Source organism: Strigops habroptila, chromosome 1 (genome assembly GCF_004027225.2).
Source record: "Strigops habroptila isolate Jane chromosome 1, bStrHab1.2.pri, whole genome shotgun sequence".
In the NCBI taxonomy this organism is placed as follows: Eukaryota; Metazoa; Chordata; class Aves; order Psittaciformes; family Psittacidae; genus Strigops; species Strigops habroptila.
This window is the reverse complement of record NC_044277.2, coordinates 149,279,841-149,302,157: the sequence shown is the minus strand read 5'-3', so window position 1 is coordinate 149,302,157 and position 22,317 is coordinate 149,279,841. Positions and strand designations below refer to the sequence as shown.

At 42.3% G+C, this 22,317-nt stretch overlaps 1 protein-coding gene across 5 annotated transcripts in view; it reads right to left on the bottom strand.

Moving 5' to 3' along the window:
• GLI3 (GLI family zinc finger 3) overlaps window positions 1-22,317 on the bottom strand; it is a 206,573-nt gene that overhangs the window by 18,487 nt on the left and 165,769 nt on the right. For 4 of the 5 annotated variants that reach the window (XM_030488466.1, XM_030488502.1, XM_030488477.1 and 1 more), the window contains 3 exons: window positions 21,396-21,612; window positions 19,823-19,939; window positions 18,414-18,554 (listed from right to left, as the gene is read on the bottom strand). In XM_030488466.1, coding sequence (XP_030344326.1) covers window positions 18,414-18,554; window positions 19,823-19,939; window positions 21,396-21,612 — 475 coding nt within the window. The remainder of the gene's footprint in view (window positions 1-18,413; window positions 18,555-19,822; window positions 19,940-21,395; window positions 21,613-22,317) is intronic. The other variant, XM_030488484.1, reaches the window with a different exon arrangement.

Genomic DNA, 22,317 nt, shown 5'->3' with positions numbered 1-22,317 from the left:
ATGGACGGGGATGACCGGCACAGGAGAAGGGCAGCGTGGAAACCAACAGCTGGAAGAGAGGATGGAAACAGTATAAGAAGGGCAGAAAGTGGCTGGGGAGGGATCACATCATATTGTGGCTGCACTCAGACACTGAATGGTTCTGCCCCACAAGGGCTCATCACCTTTTGTTAGCAAGATGTTGCTATATTTCCAATATGACTGCCTCGATAGCTCATAAACTGTGTCTTCACCTGCCTCGGTCCAAAGGGCTTGGTTTTGGTCTGGCTGTTTTGACTCCGGCATCCGAGGGAGCATTCCCTTACGAAGGGCAGAGCGAGGGGAACCTCAGAGATGATGCAACAAACAGCTGGGGTCAACAGCTGTCTTGGGCCAGCACAGCTGCCACTGGGAGAAGACCAGGTTTATAGTCATACTTAAAGATGTATTTAAGATGAGATGTGGGGTCAGTGCACATGGGAAGAGACTATCCTTGTCTCATGGGGCATAAAAGCTCCAGAGCACACAAAGACCGAATGCAGTCAAACTAATAATAATTAATGAACATTTGCATTTTGTGGAGTTCACTACAACCTGAGCAGGAGTTATCTTTTTGCCCCAAATGCTGTTTAACCAAGCCATGGCAAATCAAATGACTTTTTTATGTACAGGCTTGGAGAAGTCTTGTTCTCTAAATGTGAAGCTGTATTACTAATACATAGCAGTACACTAATTCAAAGGACACAACCAGCAGGACTGTTCTCCTCTCACCTCCCTGTTCCAGCTGAAAATATAGGTCTGATTGTTTCTTTTTCATCTCCCTGCACTAACAGCAGCAATAAAGTTCTCAATCCCAAGTTCCAAAAAAATAATGTTTTCTTTCTGCTTCTCCTTTTGTTCTCTTGCAATAATTTCTGTGGTTGCCTTCGTTGCCTATCAATAGGTTAAACATATCTAACTTGTATGTTTAAATGCTAAAGACAGAGAAGTCCCCAAGGATACGTCAATCATTGGCTCTTGTACAAAGAAAATACTGTATTTTGCTCAGAAGAGCTTTCTGCGGCAATTTAAACACAGTGAGACAGACACAATATCCTGGAGAGAGGAAAACCTGCCTTATTACATTCCTGACCCTGGAGAAAGGATCTGCCCTTAGGACATAAAAAGAACCAGTGGGGGGAAAAAAAGAGAAAAGTTATCTAATCCTAAAAATAAAGACAGTGGTTCATAATACAGCATGACCTTCTTTTAATCTCTGATATAGTAGCTATACAGCATACATGTGACATTATACCAACAGGGAAAACACAGCTTGCTCGTCAGGCTGGGAACAGACTCCCTTGGCCTGTATCTACGTTTCCAGCTTTCTGGTAGGCTTTGGGATATTCTATAGAAAGAATAGAACTTACGGGATATTGCGAGGATTCTTTCCTAATAAGATCAAATCTTGTTCTTGTTTCATTTAATATAGGTACATTCACATATACAGTACAGCTAAGTCTGTCAGCAGCAAAATGCAGGGCAATGTTTTACAGCTCTCCCTTGATTTCCTGTGTAAGAGCACACAGCTGGAAAGCAACGGGCAGAAATCACATCTTTATTTCCTAAACCTGAAAATTTAATAAATGAATTTCTGCCAGAACATCAACATAAATGTTATGGACATTGATCATTCCGCTTTTACAGTGGTAGGAAAGATGCTTTGATGACTCTCAGCTTTGTTTCTTCTCTGATGTTCTCTTCCATAACTCTGTCTAAAATCAAGTGCCATCTCTTTCTTTAAGGTTGCATTCTTGTATTACTAGCTGGGATGTTAATATGTGAAGCTGATATGTTAGAGGAATTCCAGCTTTCCTCACTCCTTTTTTTTTCCCAAATGTATGGAAATAATTTTTCAAAGCATGCTGCTGTGATAACTGGGCTTTGCTAGTTCCTCCAACTCTGATGCTCTGTACTGCGCCTGCCTTAGTTCAAACAAGGTGTCACAGCTTTCATATTCTGTAATGTTACCAAAAAACACCCCCAAAACCTCCACCTCCCTCTTCAACCACCTGAATCTATGACCTACCCAAAGACAGGGCTAATTGCATTTTATGAGGGACCTGCAGCAGAGAAGCGAAGGAATGGGAAGAGGAAACCATGAACCAGATGCTCAAGTCAGCTGTTCTCAAGGAGGGTGTTTTGGTTATATCTCTGCTATGCCCTGTGCTCCTGAGAACTGCTGAAGCAGGGAAAGATGCTGCAGGGTTTACCATGAGGAGGACTAAGCTCTTGGGGCACTGGGCTGAAGAAGTGCTCCTCTGCTGCTCCTGAAACGGCACAAGGGGCCAATTGCAAGCTGACCACTCCTGGCATTTCTCCCAACCACCTTCTACCTGCCCGCTGCCTGCGTTACCTCCTGCTCTGGCTGCCCTCCTGGGTGCCCCGTCGCAGCACACTCCTCCTGCAGTTTGTATTACCTGCTCCACACCACTGCATGGATGCTGGCAAACTCTCCTCCAACTTCCACTCACTCCAGCATCTTCCTTGGTGCTAACTGTGCATGTTTCGATGCAGAGTTTGAGAGCTTCACTGAGCATGTAACTGCTATGCTAACTGCAAGAAAGCCCTTCCAGAGAATCACAGGCTGGTTTGGGTTGGAAGGGACTTCAAGCTCATCCAGTTTCCACCCCCTGCCATAGGCAGGGACACCTTCCACTAGAGCAGGTTGCTGAAGGGTAATCCCTTTCGGAAAAGGCAACCTGACAGGTAGAATCCCATTACAACTTTCACCTTCACTGTGACTTCAGCAATGCATAGGAATCACTTTAAGAAAAATAATCTTATATATCCATGTTTGACTGACTTTTGGTTCCCAAATTACACCCACATTTTAACTGTCTTCTGTGTAAAGATCACGTGAGAAAAATTTAGGATGATTTGGTGCCTGCAGCGTAAACCAAGAGACCCAAGAAAAACTAGCAAGGAGAAAAGCAGAGGGGAAAAGAAGCCAGGGGTGATTCTCCGGTGATGGAGAATTCAAACTTGGCTCAAAAGCCAGGGCTGGAAGAAGAGACTGAACAAAGGCCGCTTGCTGAAGGTTTTAAGACCCATTGCTAAGGGATGAAACTGTGATGTTGGCCTTTACAATGTGATAGTGACTGAAGGTGGTCTTCTCCCAAATGCTATCCCCTAGCCCTGTGCTGATGATCTTCATCCTGTTCTGCCTGCTCTCCTTCCTCTATTCTCCATCACACAGGCACACAAGCTTTCTGAAGCTGGCTAAAGGCAGGAGGGCTATAGCTCGAGATGCAGGAAGTATTCCTGCCTTCAGGAAACAGCTCTGTGGCATGACTGCAAGGAGGTGCAATGCCTGTTTCTGCCATAAGCTTACATGAGGGGAGATCCTCATTGCAGAGTTCCACATTCCCCATAAATCTGTTACACATTCCTCTTTCTAAACCTAGTCAGAGCAGTACTCCAGAAACAAGGGCAGAGTTTTTCCTACAGTTGGATGAGGAAGAGGGTAAAGACTGGCCTGAAACCAAACATCTGCCCTTCACTAGGTCTGAGAATACCACTGAATGCTGCCTAGAAAATGCACTGATACCTTCGAGGAGTGACTGAGTATGGAAGGGGACAAAACCACCTGAGGCTCAACTTCAAAATTTTCTGCTTCATGATCTTTGCATTTAGGGATAAAAATTGATTTTATATGCAACTGTTACAGAATTTCCAGGAAAACCAAGTTAAAACCCATTAAAACTCCTTCACAAGCAGTACCCAAAGCAAGCAATGGGTGAATTCCTTCCTTACAAATCTGCACTCACACACAGCTGTGTATCTTCAACAAAAACATACCTGAAAAAACAGACCTTACCTTAAAATAAAACCAACAGCCTGGCACTCAACAGTGATACAGATGTTAGTGTAACACACTTAAAAAGCACATATTCTATTTCTGGATTTTTCTTACTGGCAAGAAAAGACTACAGAAGACTCCTGCCAGCACACTTGAGAAGGAAGTCATCATAAAGAGGCATTACAATAAGGTATTTCATCTTATTTGCAAATAGTATGAAGAATGAAAATACCATCCTGATCTTTTAGAGGCATACCAGCACACACGAAGCAGAAGAACTAAAAACTATGGATGTTTTCCCACATTGCTGCAGAAGACAAAAAGCTATAGGCCTCCTTCCTGCCACCATAACTCATCTAACTTCAATGGAAATCAGACCTGCTGTATATATTAAACCTGAAATTAACTGTTCTCCTCCCATATTATTTGGCTTTGATAAATTCCAGCCATTGCTCTTAGCCAGGATGCGCAGCTCTTGGTTCTCCTCACATGGGCTCTTATGGCAGCCTGGAGCCTGTTAAATTCGATTGGGTCCAAATGCACTGAGCTCTCTGCAGGAGTGGGGCTTCAGCAGCTCTTCTGGTTTGTTATTAAGCTGTGGGTTCAAATCACACTCAAAATAATAATATTTTCCTTTAGAACAGGGCATGTTCACAAGAAAATAAAACGGGAAGAGACCTCTAATCTTTACATTCCACAGCACAGACTGGTGGAGCCAAGAAATAAATGCTCAACAGTAAAGATGCCTAGAGCAGAAAAAAATGGAAATAAAAAAGTACCCAGTAAAATATCCTAGCAACTGTGGTGCACCAAATGAATACATAAATTCAGAGCTGTTTTATAAAAGTTGTATGGCTTTAATGACAAAAATTTGTTAAAATTTACACTGCCTTTCAGTGCACGGGTTTGGAAATACACTGCAAGCAGGTTAGTACCAACAGGCTCTTTGAGTTAAAATGTAACCATATATTACAGCAGCTTTATATCATTTTATATTAGCAGAGACAAACTGCTTAATCCCATGAGCCAACTTATAAATCTATGAAAGGGTATAGCAAGACAGGAGAAGGAAAAGCTAAAACGTACCATTTTAACAAGATTTTGAAGTCTTCCAAACTCTCAAGACTGGTACAATGGGTCATCTATCTATCTATCTATCTATCTATCTATCTATGCAGAGGATTAACAAATACTTGATCCCCTACGAAAAAGTTAAACCACTGCCTTCTTTTACTGAAAATCCTATGCTCCTAATGGGGTGAAATAGCAAGGCAAATGTCAGACAATTAAACAGGATCTGCTCTTTGGGGTAAGCATATGGCCACTAAGCACACAGACTGAACAACATGCACTTCGTTTCGCTCAACCTTGGACCAGACTTTGTAAAACCATGCACCACCTTCTGCTTTTCATACTTTCAGCACAGCTAACACTGATCCACTTGAAAGGAAAGATATTCCTCAGCAGGATCTTCCTGTGTAAATCAATCAGGAAGTTTTCTAATTTTTCCAAAGAGAGTCCCTATGCTTACCACACGGATGCATTCAATTGCCTGTATGACAAAAGCACCAATGCTTCATCTGCAGAAAGAGACTGCTGAATAGCAAGATAGCAAGGTTTTTTTTTTTGTTTAATAAATGCACTTTTTGTCTCCTTACACATCATCTACAAAAGCTGCAGTTCAGATTAGGAGATAGTGCCTGATCTGCTTTTTGCAATGAAATGCACAAAAACCCCTAAGAAAGCTGGGAATGTAGTGACTTAAAAACACACAACGCTTTTCAAAGGAACTACAAAGGAAAATGATGGCAGTGATAAGCATTACCAAAATCTTTACCAGACAATGAACATTTTAACATTTGTTTCATCACAGATGTTGGTAGAATTAATCCAACATCGATGGGTGACAGAAGCAGCAGCGTGTTAAAGCCACGACATCATGACTGAATTGCATGAAGTATTTGGGGTGCATCCTTCCTAGCATCCCTAAGAAACATATCTAACAAGCTTCAGCACATGCAACAGTTTATTGCTGCTCTGACAATCCCCTTCTGGCTTTTTCCAATGGGACATCCGTTTAGGATTTACCTTTCCCATCCATGCTAGGCTTGGTTGTCCCTGTCACATCCTAGCAAAGTCAGGGTTAGCAAAGGTCTCTGTCACATGTTAAAAGTTAGTTGCCCTTGATGCTCCAGGGAGCAGCAGCAGAGAGACCTTCTTTCATATCTCTCTTGCCAGGGGACCACATTTTCTATTTTCTTGTATATAGCATAGACAGTCTTGCTAGAGGCAACAGGCATATGTTTGAGCTGTTAAAAGTGAAAACTGTGCAGGATCTCTTAGTAGAACGTGGGGGTATCACCTAACACACTTAGAAAAGAGCCAAGGCTTTTTTCTGCCCTGCATTCCACTCTCTAATTGACTTGCAGTGAACTTACAGGTGTTTCTGGTAACTAAAAATCAATCCTAGAGAGTCTGGTTTATCTCAAAAATTCATCTCTTCTCTTATATACCACTGGGGCACCATCTGAACAGGACAGACTTGTGCTGTGCTGACAATCAGCCCCAGAAGTCTGCAGGAGTAAACCAAAGGGCAGTCCTGTAGCTCTGTAACTCTCCCTCACCAAAAAACTGGATCATAGCTGGAGCCAGGTGCCTCCAGAATGTGATATAAACCTCACTTCTTTATTCAGGCTTTTGTTACTAACTGTAAGTATCAGAATTCCCTCAGCAATTAATTTCCTGGCTGGTAATCCCTTGGCTCTGATCCACACAAACTGGCTGCGCTGGAGGGAGGTGTGCAAGGCACATGCTCTGGCTTTGCAAAATGAAGTGGTCTCTTGATTTCAGTGATGGTGCCCAAACCTGAACACTTCTTATTTGCCCTGCATAATGAATCATAAAATAGTTTGGGTTGGAAGGGACTGTCACAGTCATCTCGTCCAACCCCCTTGCAATGAGCAAGAACATCTTCAACTAGATCAGGTTGCCCAGAACCACATCCAGCCTGGCCCTGAATGTCTCCAGGGATGGGACATCCACCACCTCTCTGGGCAACCTGTGCCAGTGTTTCACCACCCTCATTGTAAAGAATGTTTTCCTCACGTCCAGCCTGAATCTCCCTCTTTTAGTCTAAAACCATCATCCCTCATCCTACTGCAATAGGCCCTGCCCATCTTTCTCATAGGCCCCTTTTAAAAACAGAAAGGCCACAATAAGGTCTCACCAGAGCCTTCTCCTCCCCAGGCTGAACAAACCCAGTGCTCTCAGTCATTCCTCATAGCTCCAGCCGTCGGAGCATTTTTGTGCCCCTCCTCTGGACCCTCTCCAAGTGGTCCATGTCTTTCCTGTACTGAGAACTCCTGAGCTGGATGCAGTACTGCAGGTGCGGTCTCACCAGAGCAGAGTAGAGGGGCAGAACCACCTCCCGTGACCTGCTGGCCACACTCCTTTGGATGCAGAAACACTCTGTAAACCAAGTGTAATGTGGCAAATGATCAAATACTGCAGGTAGGGTTTCCTTGGTTATCTGTGGTACTGTTAGAAATAGTTCAGGCAGAAGACAGACACGCAAAAACTATTCTAATGGTAGTGAGATACAGAAATATACATCATACAATAATTAGCTCTGATAATAAAGGATAAAGCCTTTGTTTTACTAACTTTAAGAAGAAATACACTAACAAAACAATCACTGCATACCCATAGTGTGTTAAGCTTCTATATTCTCAGCTCTTGTACAGAAGTACAAAACTCTTGCAGTAATCCTGCCTACTGCTGGTAATTGGCAAAACAACCTGCAACACACAAACCAAGGCCACAGGGATGCCTCTCCCTAGCAGCCAGACCAGGTGAGCTTGATCAGTTTTGACACATATATACATATTGTTTAAGGTCTTCTGAGACAAAAGGACAGAGAAGCTGTGTGGGCATAGTTCCTATAGGTGGCCACACTCTCGAAAACATTTTAACTTAGTTTCCTTTTATTTTAGACAAAGGCTTTCACAGGAGGAAGAAAGTTGGTACCATGCTCACATGTGCTGTGAAGAGTGAGATACTATCTTTTTAATTAACTCAGCCTAAAGTGATGCATTCTTAACCAAATCGCTCCAATCCTGGATTCCTCAAATTAGGAAGCACCAGAGCTAAATAAAAACAGGAAAGCCACTTGTCCTTCACACTCCAGAATGCTACCCCTCTTCCCCCCCAAAACCATACTGAATCTCCCTGGATGCATCTCCTTTTCCTATTGTCCTTACATGGAGGGCCTACCCATGAGCGTATCTTAAACTAGATTCATAAATAAAACTAGTGCCAAGGGAATTACAGAAGGAAAAAAGAACAGTGAGCATTTTAGGTATGGATACTGGTGGAGCAATCTCTTGCCCTCATTGAAAACATTATGAAAAAGATCCCTGAATTCAAGGGGTGTTGCTCTTCTCTGGCAGAAATCACTGCTGAGGCAAGGTGCTAACTAGAAGCGAAGGACAGACTTAGCTGTGTTGTGCTTCTCTCTGAAAATTTAGTGAGTGCCTACCTGCTGCTGTGCTGCTGCTGTTCTTTCTTTTAGTGCTTTCTTGACACATGTAGGAGAGGATAAAAGCCTAATGGGTGCGAGTGTCAGCACAATATAAATTACTGCAAGGAAAAACTTGATGCATGGCTTGGGATCTGAAAGAGGAATGTCCACCATTGTTTGTGATTATGGATCAACTCACCATCTAATAGCAATTTTTATTTAATCAATAATTTCCATGCTGAACAGACAGCCCTGTTACAGAGAATCGACAAGCAGGTACTGATAGCGACAAGGCTTGTTATTAATCTTTACCCTGCCAACACATCAACCAAACTACTATAAAAAAGCACCACCAAGATGGATTTAGAAGGTCTTTTTCTCTCTCTCTTTTCTTTCGCTTTCTCTTTCTCGCTTTCTTTTTCTTTCTTTCTCTTTTCTCTCTTTTTTCTTTCTCCTTCCCTTTCTTTTTCTTTCTCCCTTTCTTCCTTTGCCTTTCTTTTCCTTTTAGCTACACAGCCCTATTACCCTTTTCTCTTTCCAGGTATGTAATGTTCATACACTTCATATTTTAAGTTCATTTGAAAAACCTGGGGCTTGAATTACACAAAAAGGCAATTCATATTAAGCAATTTCACAAATCAGTGGGACCTAGCCCAGTGCTCAGTGTTAGCCATTATAGGCTAATAAATCATACTTTCTCTTTGAGATGTCAATCGCCAAAGTGCTTTGTAAAAATGTTGGCATCTGTAATTCAGCGAAGCCTTTTCATCTTGAAATAAGATGCTCCAGACTGATAACAAGAATAATCCCCTCTTGATCAAAAAAAAAATCTGCATTTTACCAATTAAAGCTGCTGCCAGAAGCCAAACGGAGCAGCACTGAGACTCCACTGTAGTTTATCTCTGCTAAACACAAGGAGGGATACAGTTAAAGCTTTGTTTCATTTTCAGCTTGACTACTTTATCTCATGGAGAACTGCAGCATCTCAGTCCTGCGATACACGTAAGAATGGTATGTGGAGATCTCATACCTACAGTGCAAGTCACCAGAGGACCCACTCCTGACAAAACCACCACCCATTCATTTTACAGATTAGGTACCCGACACCTTGAAGAAAAGTCACGCTCACACAAAAGTTTAAGCACTGCAAAACACTAAATTTGTTTCACCACGATAAAAGGCTCATCTGCCCTTTTTTTTTTTCCTTTCCATTAAGAGGTTACCCAAACAAAAGAGACTGCAAAAGTAAATCCATGCAGCCCAGCCCTCTCAAAACCAAATGCAGAAGCTGCCCTTGCGCCTGTATTTAGCTTGTCTGTCCCTGCCTTGGTTCATGCACGCTAATCTGCCACTTCTGCCTGAGAAAAAGCACTTCCACGTGCAATAGCTGGGCCAGCACTAATAGGTTTCTGTTCTTCCAGGGATCAAGCTTCTATGGGTAAACCTTCTGGATAGAACATAGGCAGCTACAAGGGAGAATATGGCACATGTGACAAAGATACGAAGATGGGCTGCACTATGGATAAAATCCTATTCATCGGGAGACAGCTAAAGCAGTGCAGAGATACAATACACTGAACAGGGGGCTCCAGAAAGTTCAAGGCAGATCTTCCACTGGTTCACTGTAGTAACACAGGCTACAAAACAGCAAATCACTTAAACAGCAGCAGCAAGGCAGGAAAAAGCTGTATGGAAACCACAGCTCTGCCCAGGCCAATCCGCTTTGGTAAGGACTGAAAGGAGCCTGGAGTCAGTGCCCGAGCCCAACCTCCCTTGCAGCTCAGAGGCAGCCAAAAAAGCAGGCAGAGACATCCCTTTTCTCTCCTCTCCATGATATGGCAACAAAGAGCCAACTCAGTTTGCAGCTTTACTCTTGCCTATGCTTCTGTCCCTCAGTCAGCATAGGCTCCCCTGGGACTTGGCTGGCAGCTTCTTACCCTACACTTCTGCCCAAAACTGGGAGTCACCTATGAAACGTCACTAACCTGACGTTAGTCAGACCTCTCACTAGCAGACCTCTCGGGCAGACCTCTCAGGCAAAGTAAACACTTCAAGTAAGTATGTATATCCACAGACCACCTAAACAGTGCTTTGTGATTAAAAGCACAGACAGAGGTCAAACCCTGCTCCCTGCCATGCACGGCCCTTTCCTCTGAAGTGCCCACTCATTACAATTTCAATCTAAATGGCTAAAGTAACTTCTCAGGGCATAGGAGGAGCACTATTCATCCCTACCCACAACAGGGAAAAAGAAGTGCTATTTAAATGACATTTCACAGTTTAGCAACCTCTTTCAGGGACCCAATTCAAAGACAATGACTTTGGCAACTCATATGAACAGTAGCCCTAGCAGCAGCACACTAACAACAAGTTTTCCTAATGCTGTGAAAGAAATGCTAATTAAGAGGAATTAAAATAAAAAAAAATGATTACATTTCTCTCTAAATCCCCTCTTAACACTTCACAGATTAGGGTGGATTTATTTTTTTGTAAACCCTTCTCTATCAAAAAAAGAAATCCCCACTTCATATTTTTTCCCCTTCTCCTCAGTGATTGATCAAAAGCCAGACTCTAGGTAGGGGAACTGCTGATGAGCTCGTGTAGTGGAGTGCTTGAGGCCCTGAGCCAAAGCACAGCCGGCCTTTGGGTCAAGCCCAGAGTGAATAAGATCTCTTCACAAGGCAGCAGTGCCGACTCTTAACGCTGCTGGATGGCAGAGGCATCGCGGTGGCTGGCGCGGAACACGGATGTGCTGGGAAAGCAAACAGGAGCTGTGCCAGAGCCCGAGGGCTGCTGAGGCCACAGAACAGCACTGAGGTCCGTCTGCCATTACTTAACCTTAAAACTCAACAGCACTTTCCTTTGATGGGGGTTAAAGACTTGTTTCATTTAAACAAGCATGTGTTAGGTACCCGTACGGGAACCAAGAGAGAATGAACATGCACTTAGCAGCACAGATCTGCTTACTACCTTTCCTAAGCCATGTAATGACTTGCTGGCCTATAAACAATGCTGCCATTCTGGAACAGGTCAAAACTGTGGATTCATCAGTCTATAATCCAGGATGTTAAGGTGGTGTCTTAATTATAACTCCGCATTTAAACAGGCAGTGAGGAAGACATTTCAAAATCTAAAAACTTCTGGGCAGACGCTTCTCATGATTCTTTGCTATAACCTCTCCTCCCTTTCTCTCCTTCCCTTGTTACTTCACAGCTACAAAGGTCAAATATACTGAGGGGATGCACAAACTGGAAAATCCCTTTCCATGGCACTAAAACAACTGCCTGCCTTTTCCATGTGGTCCCAACATTCAGCCCAAGCCCTCGGCTTGTCTCACTTCAAGTACGATTTCTTTCATCCACAGCACTGCTTCCTCAAATATGGATCCGGGTCCAGACCCCAGTGAGTGAAAAATAAAATAAGATAAAATAGAATAAAACCACAAGCAAAACCCCCTTTGCCGTTGTACGTAAAACATTCTACTTTTTTCAGGGAAAAAATGATTACTGTAATGGATTTCATGTTCTTATCTATTCCTTACTCTTTTCAATTTAAAGGAAACATTTCTGAACCTTTCAGGGCAGTAGCTGTCACTGCCATGCACAATGGGCCTGAGAACGAGCTGAAGCCTCTCTGTGTTACTGCACTAGAGCCAAATAAAACTAGAATGAAAATGCACCAAAAACTGCCTCTGCAAAGAACAATTAAAAATTAAATAAAACCTTGCATGTATTTGGAGATGCATGTAACTGGGATGTGCAATCCCTTTGGGATTGTGAAGGGTGTGCTTCACATAGCTGGGACATCACCTGCGTCACAACCAGTTTGCGCACACATCTCCAGCACCCAGAGAGAAGAAACCCCTAACGCATGAAGGACAATCTGCCTTTGGGGGCATCTCTGTGTAATTGCCTCCTTCCAGGGATAGATGCCTATGTGCCCAGCTGCAGGTAGCACCCTGTTGGCTTTGGCAGCTTGGGACTGCTTCATCACAGGGCAGTTTCTCCTCCTGCGAGTGGTGGGCAATGTGTAGCTCTTGGCGTCATTTACTGCCATTGCAGCTATTACTCAGGGGAACTGCTTTAATCTGGCTTATTCTCCTAGTGCAGTTGGAGCTTTTCTTAGAGAAAAGAGGTGAAGCTCTTTCCAGTTCTTACCCACCACTCTGCTACAGGAGATGAGCTGAGGAAGAAGCCACAGGCCAAAGGCAGCAAGGTAGCAGAGGGAGTGAGACTTTTAAGTCTACTGACTTTGAGAGTCCTTATTTCTGGGCATCCAAAGCAACCCACTCCAAAGAGGTCTAGTCTTTTGGAGATTAGTGTGCCATTCACCTCCCAATCAGGCATGTTAAGTGTTTCGAGGAGCACATAATTGATTAAGGAGCCTCATATGATGCAGCATGATAGATGCTGCAAAATCTGAGTTGAGGCAGGCTGTGGGCACAGCCCAGGTTCTATGTAAGTCTCCTTGCATCGCTGGCCAATATCTGAAGGTCAGAGCTGACCCTACCATTTTCTGTAGGAGAGGATGGCAAAAATACTCAGAAACTCAAGTCAGGGAACTTCATGTAATGGTTCTTCTGGGTATCCTCAGTGCACCACAATTACCCTGGAAACATGTGGGTACCTGAGAAACACAAGAAACTCTCCGCTCGTGTGATAAGGCAGCCTGATGGAGCATTACAGCAGCTGCCCTGGGGATAGCAGGAGGAGCGCTCCCATCACGGGGCTTTGCAAATAGACAGGAAGACCTCAGAAAATGAAATCTTGAATATAAGCCAGTGCTGTCAGTTTAGGGCTTTCTGATCTCATCTAATCAAATGTAACAACAATGTGAGAATTTTATTGCTGTACAATTAAGGAGAAAACAGTAACAAAAAATAGCTCTACAGTTCTTCAAGCATGTTTTTGAATAAAAAATAATTATCATCAAGGTTACACAGCAAGGGGGATGAGAAATAGGCAGCGCTGCGTTTTCCTGATTGCCATTGTATTAATATTTAACAACAACTTCAGTCATTTCCTTGAAGGATAATTTTCTTAAACAAACTTTTATCTTTAGTGTCTAACCCTTCTGCAAGATTTTATTCTTAGACTGATTTCTGGGGGAAAAAAACCAGACAAACTGCAACAAAATGCAGATTTATAAAAATATACAGTATCTTATTAGCTTCTGGGCGCTCAAGTGCATTTATCACATATTTAAAACAAACTTGAGCTCAGCTAAGCCCAATTATAATATCTCGCTGGGCAGAGAAATTAATTAAATAGCTGAATGATAAAGACCCCAGCAGCAAACTGAGGTTTTAAAATAAATAAGATCTTTTTTTTTTTTTTCCTTTTAAGAAGAAGGGAAAGAAAGAAACCTATAGTACACATGTTCAAACAGTAACATAAGCAATCTTTTCAGGAGTGCAAATAAGACTACCTGGCAGGCGAACTCAGTGGTGGCTCTAATGTGGCTCTCCAACTTTTTGATTTGCTAATGTGCAACACACAACAGCCCTTTTGCATCAACTTCAAATAGCCCTGGGATCCCAGCAGTGCAGCTCAGTGACAACCAGAACAAGGGCAGAACTTGTCAGGATTTAAGAGCTTTCAGCAAAACCCTTCAATTGCAGCCGGTACCCTATTCCATAGAAGGATATCAATTATAGATAGTGACTTGCTCTAGCAGGGCAGTCGGCACTGTCAGACGCTAGATAGACAACCATGAAGAATCATGAATCTTTCTATTAACTGTAAGAGAAGGGGGGGGAGAAAGGATGGATAGGTGCTATAAATAAGGCAGAGTGTCTGAATGCTTTAACACCTTGCCTTTTGGTGTATGTATCATGCAAATTTAACCATGATGAATTCTAAGCACATATCGCTTGAAAATAAGAGCTCCGGCACCAAAATAATTTTGGTGTCAAACCCTTCTGGGTGGGTCAATAACGATTCTTTTATGTAGCATTTCAGTTATTTATTCATAGCAGCCTTAGTTCTGTTCATAAATGCAGTCAGAAAACATGGTCTCTTGGGGCCTAAGCACATTCTCACTAGCCCCCACATTTACACTAATAACAGGAGGACTCTGTTACAGAAAGTAATGCAGAAAAATGCCATCACATGCTCACTGGTGTGCCCAAGATTGCAATTTCTGCTCTAAAGCTATACCACACATTCAGGCACAGATCATGTTTGTATTTACCACTTCATACTGCTATATCACACACCATTTTGTAATGCAAATATTACTAGAATGTGATTCACTCTGCTCAACCTCGCACAACTAGAATTCATGCTGAGGTACCTAACACTTCAGGAAACAAACCAGCTAGAAACATACTTCCACCTTTACCCTAAACACTGCAGTTCCTCTAAAATCCCAGTCCTTTGGGATGCAAGGCTTGGATAAAAGTCTGTTCTGTGCCATTAGATGTTTTGGGTCTGATATTCTACTATTATTCATGGCTACAAACAGTAGTTTTAGTCCCCTGAAAAACAAAAAAAAACCAATCCCACATTCATTAAGAGACTTATTGCTGGCTTCTGTAAATCCTGAAAATTTAGCCTTATCAGGATGTAGAAGGATGCTTTTTAGGCCTTTTTTTCTGAAACTTGGCATTTTACAGATTTCCTCTTCCCAGCTGAACTTCCAAAGCCCAAGGAACTGGTTTAGAGAGTTGTACAGGCGCAAGAATACTCCAAATACTTCCAAGTCAAATATACATTTTCCTTTCTACTGAATATACACTACATACCACATACTCAATGAAGTGGGTTACAGGGACGGAGTTTCTTGCAATAATTTGTGATGGTCTACATAGCCCCTAACTCTTAGTTTCACTGTAGTGCTCACTTTACTACCCACAGCATGGGCAAGTAGGTGTGTGTATACAATATGATGTAGTATCACACGTGTCATGCTGTATAACACCCACCCAACTTCTGAGCACATGAGGGTAGCTCTCTGCTCATGCTAATCATCTTTTCGTAGTGACAGAGAAAATAAGAAAGTGGGCAGATGTTATCTGGATAAGCCTTGGTAGGGCAATTTAAGCCTTTATTGCCTTTATCTATGCAGTTGCCCTTGCCATAATGATAAATTATGAATTTATCATTCATAGCATCAACAAAACTGGACAGTTATCTCTACTTTTGATATCCCAGATGGCAGTCCAGCATCTTACCTCAAAAGCCCTTCAAGCTTGGCTGGAGCAACTGAGGCTCTGCTGAGTGTGCCGGCAAGTTGGAATCACCCACAGAGTAGCAGCATGCACAGCCAGGACAGGCAACGTGGCAGAGCTCTGCTGCAAGGCTTGAAGATTAATAGTGTGATCCTAGTACAGTCCTACCTGTACACAAGAGAGCTCAGGTACCTCCAGACAGTATTGAACAGCCTCATGCACATGGCCCCAGAGCTGCAGGGTGAAGACCTCATGCCCATATGAGGGCCATTCCTTCTCTTGCGTTTGAGCAGCATCTAGCAACATGGGGCTATGGGCTTGGCAAGGCTTCCGTCTGCTACTGCAGTGTAAGTATTACTAAGTAAAGGATGTACTCATGCCACCGAGGCACACACTGTGCCGAGTGCAGATGCACATATGCACACACCAAGTCAGGAACTCACCCAGTGCAAAGACACCGAGGTAAGCACAGTTAGAGTGTTTGCATCTACTCAGATTTACCCATCAGTATTTGGGTAGGAGGCATACATGAGCCGCATCAGTGGGGAGATTTTCAAATACCAAACTGCTTCCTAGGGACTGAATGCTTTCTGCTGGAGTCACACACCTAAGCAAAGCCCAGACTGCCTTCCCATGAAGCTCTACCAAGACCTGGACTTCTTTTCCTTAGTTGTTGCAGATGTACATCAGAGGGCCGCGGCAATCAAGGGCAGACAAAATGTGGGAGAGACAGACTGGGGTGAAGGGCCAGACTTTCAAACAGAGTTCGATGTCTAAAGCCCTTTGCAATTCTGGACAGAAATAACTTGCTCAAGTCACCACAGCAGGGCTCTGTCGGAACAGCAAAAGAAATCACAGACCAGGGCCCCATCACCGAGTCACGCTGGCTCTTACAGAGTGATTTGTGCTACTTGAATGTGATGGTTGCAATGATGAATTCATTGTCTTCAGGGTATCGAGTCAGGACTTGCACCTCGTAATCTTAAATGCCATCATAACATATCTGAATTGTGAGCCCTGCCAAAAAGAACTCCTTGGATCACAGAAATATTTTTTATATTCCTTTTTTATGTCTAGAGAAACCCATTTCAGATGTTGCCATTGTGCAGAAATATAAGAAATACACTTTTTTTCAGAGAAGTCTTGCTGTTGACCCTTATAATAGTCAGATTTACTATAAAAATCACAGCAGAAACAACAAACACAGTTAAAAAACCCCACAAACAACCAAACTATCACACTGTCAATTTAAGTAATCTTAAACTACAAAAGTTATCAGCTAACAGGCACAGTGGAATTCAATTATATTTTTAATCTGAAATATCACAAAATCCTCTTCCTTTTTTTTCATTACCAAGGACACCTTTATTCTGGATTTCTCTTTTATTTCATAAATTTTGGTGTAAAGTATTTATCATCATCACAGATCATTTCTGAATATTGAGAAAGGTTTGCCAGGCACCATAAAGCTTCAGCCCTACAATTATTAGCAGATACCAAGACTGTGCCTGTGCAGAGCCCCAGATGATGTCAGTTGGTCTGTTCACATGGAATCAATGGCAAGGCCAATACTTGATCTTTTAAACGTGTCCAAGCCTTTGCAGCAGCCATTCTTATAGCATTTCTTCCCAAAAAGATATTGTGACACCAAAACAGTCTCTCCTCACATTTAATTTTGACCTATTAAAATGTTAGGGAATTATTTGTGCAAAATATGTCCAAAGGATTCTTTTAAAATGTCACATTTTTGCCATTACTTTAGCTTTTAATAGTCTTTCATTTATTATTATTGTTGTTACTGTTACTACTCTTACTACCTAATAACAACAAGAACCTGAAAACACATCTTGATGAATAACTGCAACATCAAGAGGCTCTCACATTCCAGCAAGCGAAAGCTGGCCCTGCTTTACTAAAGTCAGCTTTGCAGCATCAGTTTGCCATTTTTCATAGGGGTTGGAAAGATATGGCAGGGTTTTTTAATTTATTTTGTGTGGAAAAGTACATTTTCCAACAATCTATTTCAGTAGCAATACATTTTGCATGATCTCAGGAAATTATTAAACAGTTTTCTACAATAAATACAATTCTGACACACTGATATTTGCTGAAGATGTTCCTCTCTGACCTGTACTAGCAATTCTTTTTTTTCCAGACTATTTGATATATTCTATGATACCAGTAATTAAAAGACGTGCTGCTAGCTAAGGAGGTTGGAAATGTGGAGGGGATTGTACCTGCCAGGTTATAGTTTAGATTTTGATTGTTCATTTTCTAGCTTACAACACTACAAGTCAGTAAAATCATTTCTTTCAGAGAAGTGGCAGAGAGGAAATAAAAACAAGGCAGATACAACTAATATTTGGTGTAGCATAAAAAAGACCATACAGTTTGCTATTACTAAAAAGACTGAAATAACTCAGTCTCTATGTATTTAGCCAAATAATCCCCTTCAGTTTACACACAACAGTAAATTGATACCAAACTATCCCCTTAGGGAAGGGGAAGAATTCCCCTCACCCATTTCTACTGTTACATTCCCTCTGGGGAGAAAAGAAAAAAATCAAACTTGGCTAAAGGTTAATAATCATTCATGTCCAGCTTACTATTACTCAATAACTATCAAAGTCTCTAACTCAAAATAGCGTTTGCTGGCTTACAGGATCAGAGCCATTACAATCTCTGTTGAAGACTTTATTGAATTTTACACTAAGCTTTAGCTGACTGCACAGGTCAAGCACTGTGGCTCTGAGTTTTCTTTATTCCCAGAAACTCATAAACCCCTCTCCAGTTTGCAGCGCTGTTAGCTACGAAACTTGACTCAGCACAGGGTCAGAGAACCTGACCCCCATGAAAAAGGTCACGTAGTTTTAAAACCCAGTTCCTGAATACCATTAACTTACATGCACTAGCTGTTCCTGCGTGTCAAACTCCCGGGAACAGCCTTCCCAGTGGCAGTTTGTCTCGTAGACCACTTCAGGCTCCTGTTTGCTTTCATCTTTGTCCCCTTCCTCTTTTACCAGGGTCATTCCTTCTGGCTGTTCCTGGAGAGAGGAAAAAAAAAACAGGGGTGAGGAGAGGAGAGAGGATATTCTGAAATTGAAAAGGAAGAAAAGTGAATTACTTCAGTATTAGAAGAATGGGGGCTGCAGGGGGATTATTTTACTCAGTTCACTGCTAGTCCATTCTAAGCCCAAAATAGGCCTGGTAAGGCAGAAACCATATGCAGACTATACGTGTAAAATCAATTTTTGCTCCCCTGAAGTACTGACTGAAGAGAATTTCTAAAAGAAATAATTCCTTTACATCTCAATTAAACTCAAATCATAAAAGGCTTGGCTTCCCCCTCCCTGTATTTCAGCATCTTGTTACTTGTACACTTGTCCGTTATTACTCAGTGGCACCACTGATGAAAAAGGCACTCTTCAGTATAGTTGAATTAACTGAAATTTGACTTTAGTACTAGCATTGGACACAAACTAGACCATCAGTAATCCATAGCTAATCTAGTAATAGTTTTGCACACTAAAACCTTTCCAAGAGCAGACCAGTAATTTTCGAGCTACTTGTTAGTCTGTTCTTGCCCGTAATGCGTACATGAAAGGGGTGAGTGGGGAAAGAGAGCATTTAATTTTGTTTTTTGACTTTCCACCTTTAGCTCCTCAAGGTGCCTCATTCTCCCCAGCTTGTTACTTGCTGAGGGCAAGAGTCAGATGTTAGCATCAGCATTTGGTTCAGATTATGCACTCATGCTATTTTTCCATTTCAAATCTGCTGAAGGATTTAGGCAGGCCTCTGCTTTGTTTTCATTTATTCACCCACAAGACTGAGGCTCTGATTCTCATCTCCCCTGAGTCCACTGTAAATCAGGAGGCACTCTACTAAAACCAGTGGCATTAACTGGTATAGAAAGTATAGCAAATGAGACCGGAGCCTGATACTGAGGCCTCAGTGCAGCACAGTGCTAAGACCTGGTAAAAGGCAAGGCAGAGCAGGTATTTTTGCTGAACAGAAAGTAACCTCAATAAAGACCTGAATGTCTCCTTTCCCTGGCAGAGGGTTGGGACTGATCAGAGGCACTTCTCCATCAGCCTCCTTCCTCTCTGCCCTCATTCTGCAACAGACTCTGTACTGCAACAGCCCTTCACTGCTCACATCTAACCCTTGCTATCCTAAGCAGAGGCTGCCCGTGTGTGTACTATATGAAGGGCCATGCTAGTGCAGGAAGCCTGAAAACACGTGCCACAAGCAAGGTGCATTTTCCCTCTGACAGCGAGATGAAAGGCTTATGATTGCAACATGATGGCCATACCTGCACGCTTCCTGCTCCTGGACTGGGGAGGTCCTCATCGGGCTTTATCTTGGAGCGCTTGTTGTGCATGGGATCTCCAGTGCTGCTCACTGCAGATTCGCTTGTGGGTTTATTCTGCTGCAGGCAGTTGTTTGGTTGTTTTGGTTTTTTTTTTTTCCCCCAAAAGAAGACAAAATTAGACTGTGATAAATATGTAGCTCCAAACAAAAATATGCAGCATCTGCTCAGCAACTTTATTTGGAGAAGCTACACTGTTAATTATATTGGATATGCAATTACATTGTGCTTCAATTACATAGCATTAACTTGTGGAAGAGCTGCATCACTCAACCTTGTAATGGAGCAGGAGGGAACAGAAAGAGGTAATTCCTTGCTACAAACCAATGCTGGTTTTGTCAGGCCAGGGAGGGGTAGGAAGAACTTGATTTTCTAAGTAATGGCGACTTCAGAAAGGCAATTCTGAAAAGTAAAATCACTGTGTGCTCAATTCAAATGAACATGATTTATTTTTTCACACTTGCAGGAAAGGTTTTGCACTTAACATCTGCATGCAAGAGCTCAGCTCTTTCACTGTGTTTCCCATTATAATGGTGGATAAGAAGAAAAACTGAACACTGTGAGACTCAGCCAAAAAATCCTAGAGGAAGTCCTGGACTCTCCCAAGTCAATACCAAAACTACTGCTGACAGAAACAGGCCAGAGTCTTGTTTTTCTCTTGCTGTGCTAGACTGAACACCATTATCTACCCCTGTAAATGGATCTTGTAGGAATCCAGAGATCTTTTAGAGATACCTGAACTTGCATGGACCCCACAAAAAAATCAATATGCTTCCTACAGCAGCATGTTCTGTTTCTACATTTGTAAAAGCTAGCCAGGAGATAAACAGCTCCCAGACTGATAAATAACCTATCCCAAGTCATCTGGAAACAAACAGCACTGGTTAATAACAGGCAAGCCACGAACAGTGATAAACTCCACATTATGGGCCTGATTCACAGCTGCACATCCCCAGCTTTTGAGAATACACCTTGGTTTATTGAAATGATTAAATCAAAGTCATTAAGTCCAATTTTGCATAAATCAGAGAAAAAACTTTTAAACCTCTGCACTATCTTTGAGTTCTTCTGTTGCCCACAGACTGAGTTACTCCAAGTTACTCACACGTGCGTGAGGAGGGCAGAATACAATCCGGTGTATACTGGTCAACCTGACTTGGAGGTGAAGCTGCTAATCTTTAAAATGTTAGTGTTTTGATGTGGTTTTCCCCTTTTACTTACTCCCCACCTTTATTGAGTTCCTGTGTAAGATCCAGAAGAGACAGGTTTGGAATGAGAAGCTGCTGCAGCACACTGAAATATTTATAAGGACCAAAACCCATGCTACCAATCAGGAACCATGCACACACTCCTGTGATTCATAATAAAGGGACTCAAATGCTATAGTTGTAAGAAAACTGTTATCAAAAGGTCTCAGTGACAGTGGTGATTAACTGCCACCGAGGCAATGCCATTTATTTCATTTACTTCATTCTTAAATTAATGGGGTGCAAAGGTTTCTTTTGTTGTCTCTCACCTGTGTGGACTCAGAAGGTCCAGAGCTGACCTGGACAGGGTTCAGGACACTGGGGATGCCAGGGATAGGTCTCTGGGTAGGAAAGGTTGGAGCAGGATGAATGAGTGGAGGGCTGTGTCCAAAGGCTGAACCTAGGGTTTGCTGACGACTTATAATTTGCTGATGCATTTGCTGGAGGGATACCGGTGTAGGAGGGTATGTGAAACTCAAAGCAGGGCTGAATTTGGGAGAAAAAAGAGGGAAGACGGAAGAACATGATGAGGGTCACAACGGTACGAAACCATACAGATTAAACCTGCCAAATATATTAGACATATCTACATTAATTGAAATCAGGTTCCTCCTTCCCTCCCCCCTCATATCTTTCTTTGTGCCCCAAAAGATAATAAATCCTGGGTTTAAATCCAGAGTTGGCCTGGATTTACTAGTGAGTGCAAAAATGCTACCATAACAAAACATAACATTTTCTCCTAACATTTACCAGGAAACCACAGAAAGCCAACTGAAATAAAATTCAGAAAAACCGAAATAAAAGGCAAGCAGTTCAATAACAGCTATTTATTGCAATAACAAACTTTATATAAAGAAAAAGAATGGGCGCCTACATGCTTTATAGTACTTTTATTGATAATGCAGTTCCCCTATGTTCGCCTGTATGAAGCAGTTCCTTTAATCTTGGCTCACGCTACGCTCTTTCATATGTCTCTAGATCTTATTACAAGAGGAGAGAAAATCAATTGGTTAAATGTGTTCTGAACACCATGCTTGTCATATCACTCATTTGTTTGCAAAGATGGAAAGCTCAGTTCATCCAGAATGTCACCTAAAGAATTTCCATCAGTGCTGTTTGGTTACAGAAACTGATGGATTAACCTTTCCCCTCTGAAATTGGTGATCAATGAGTTTCAATGTAGAAATATTC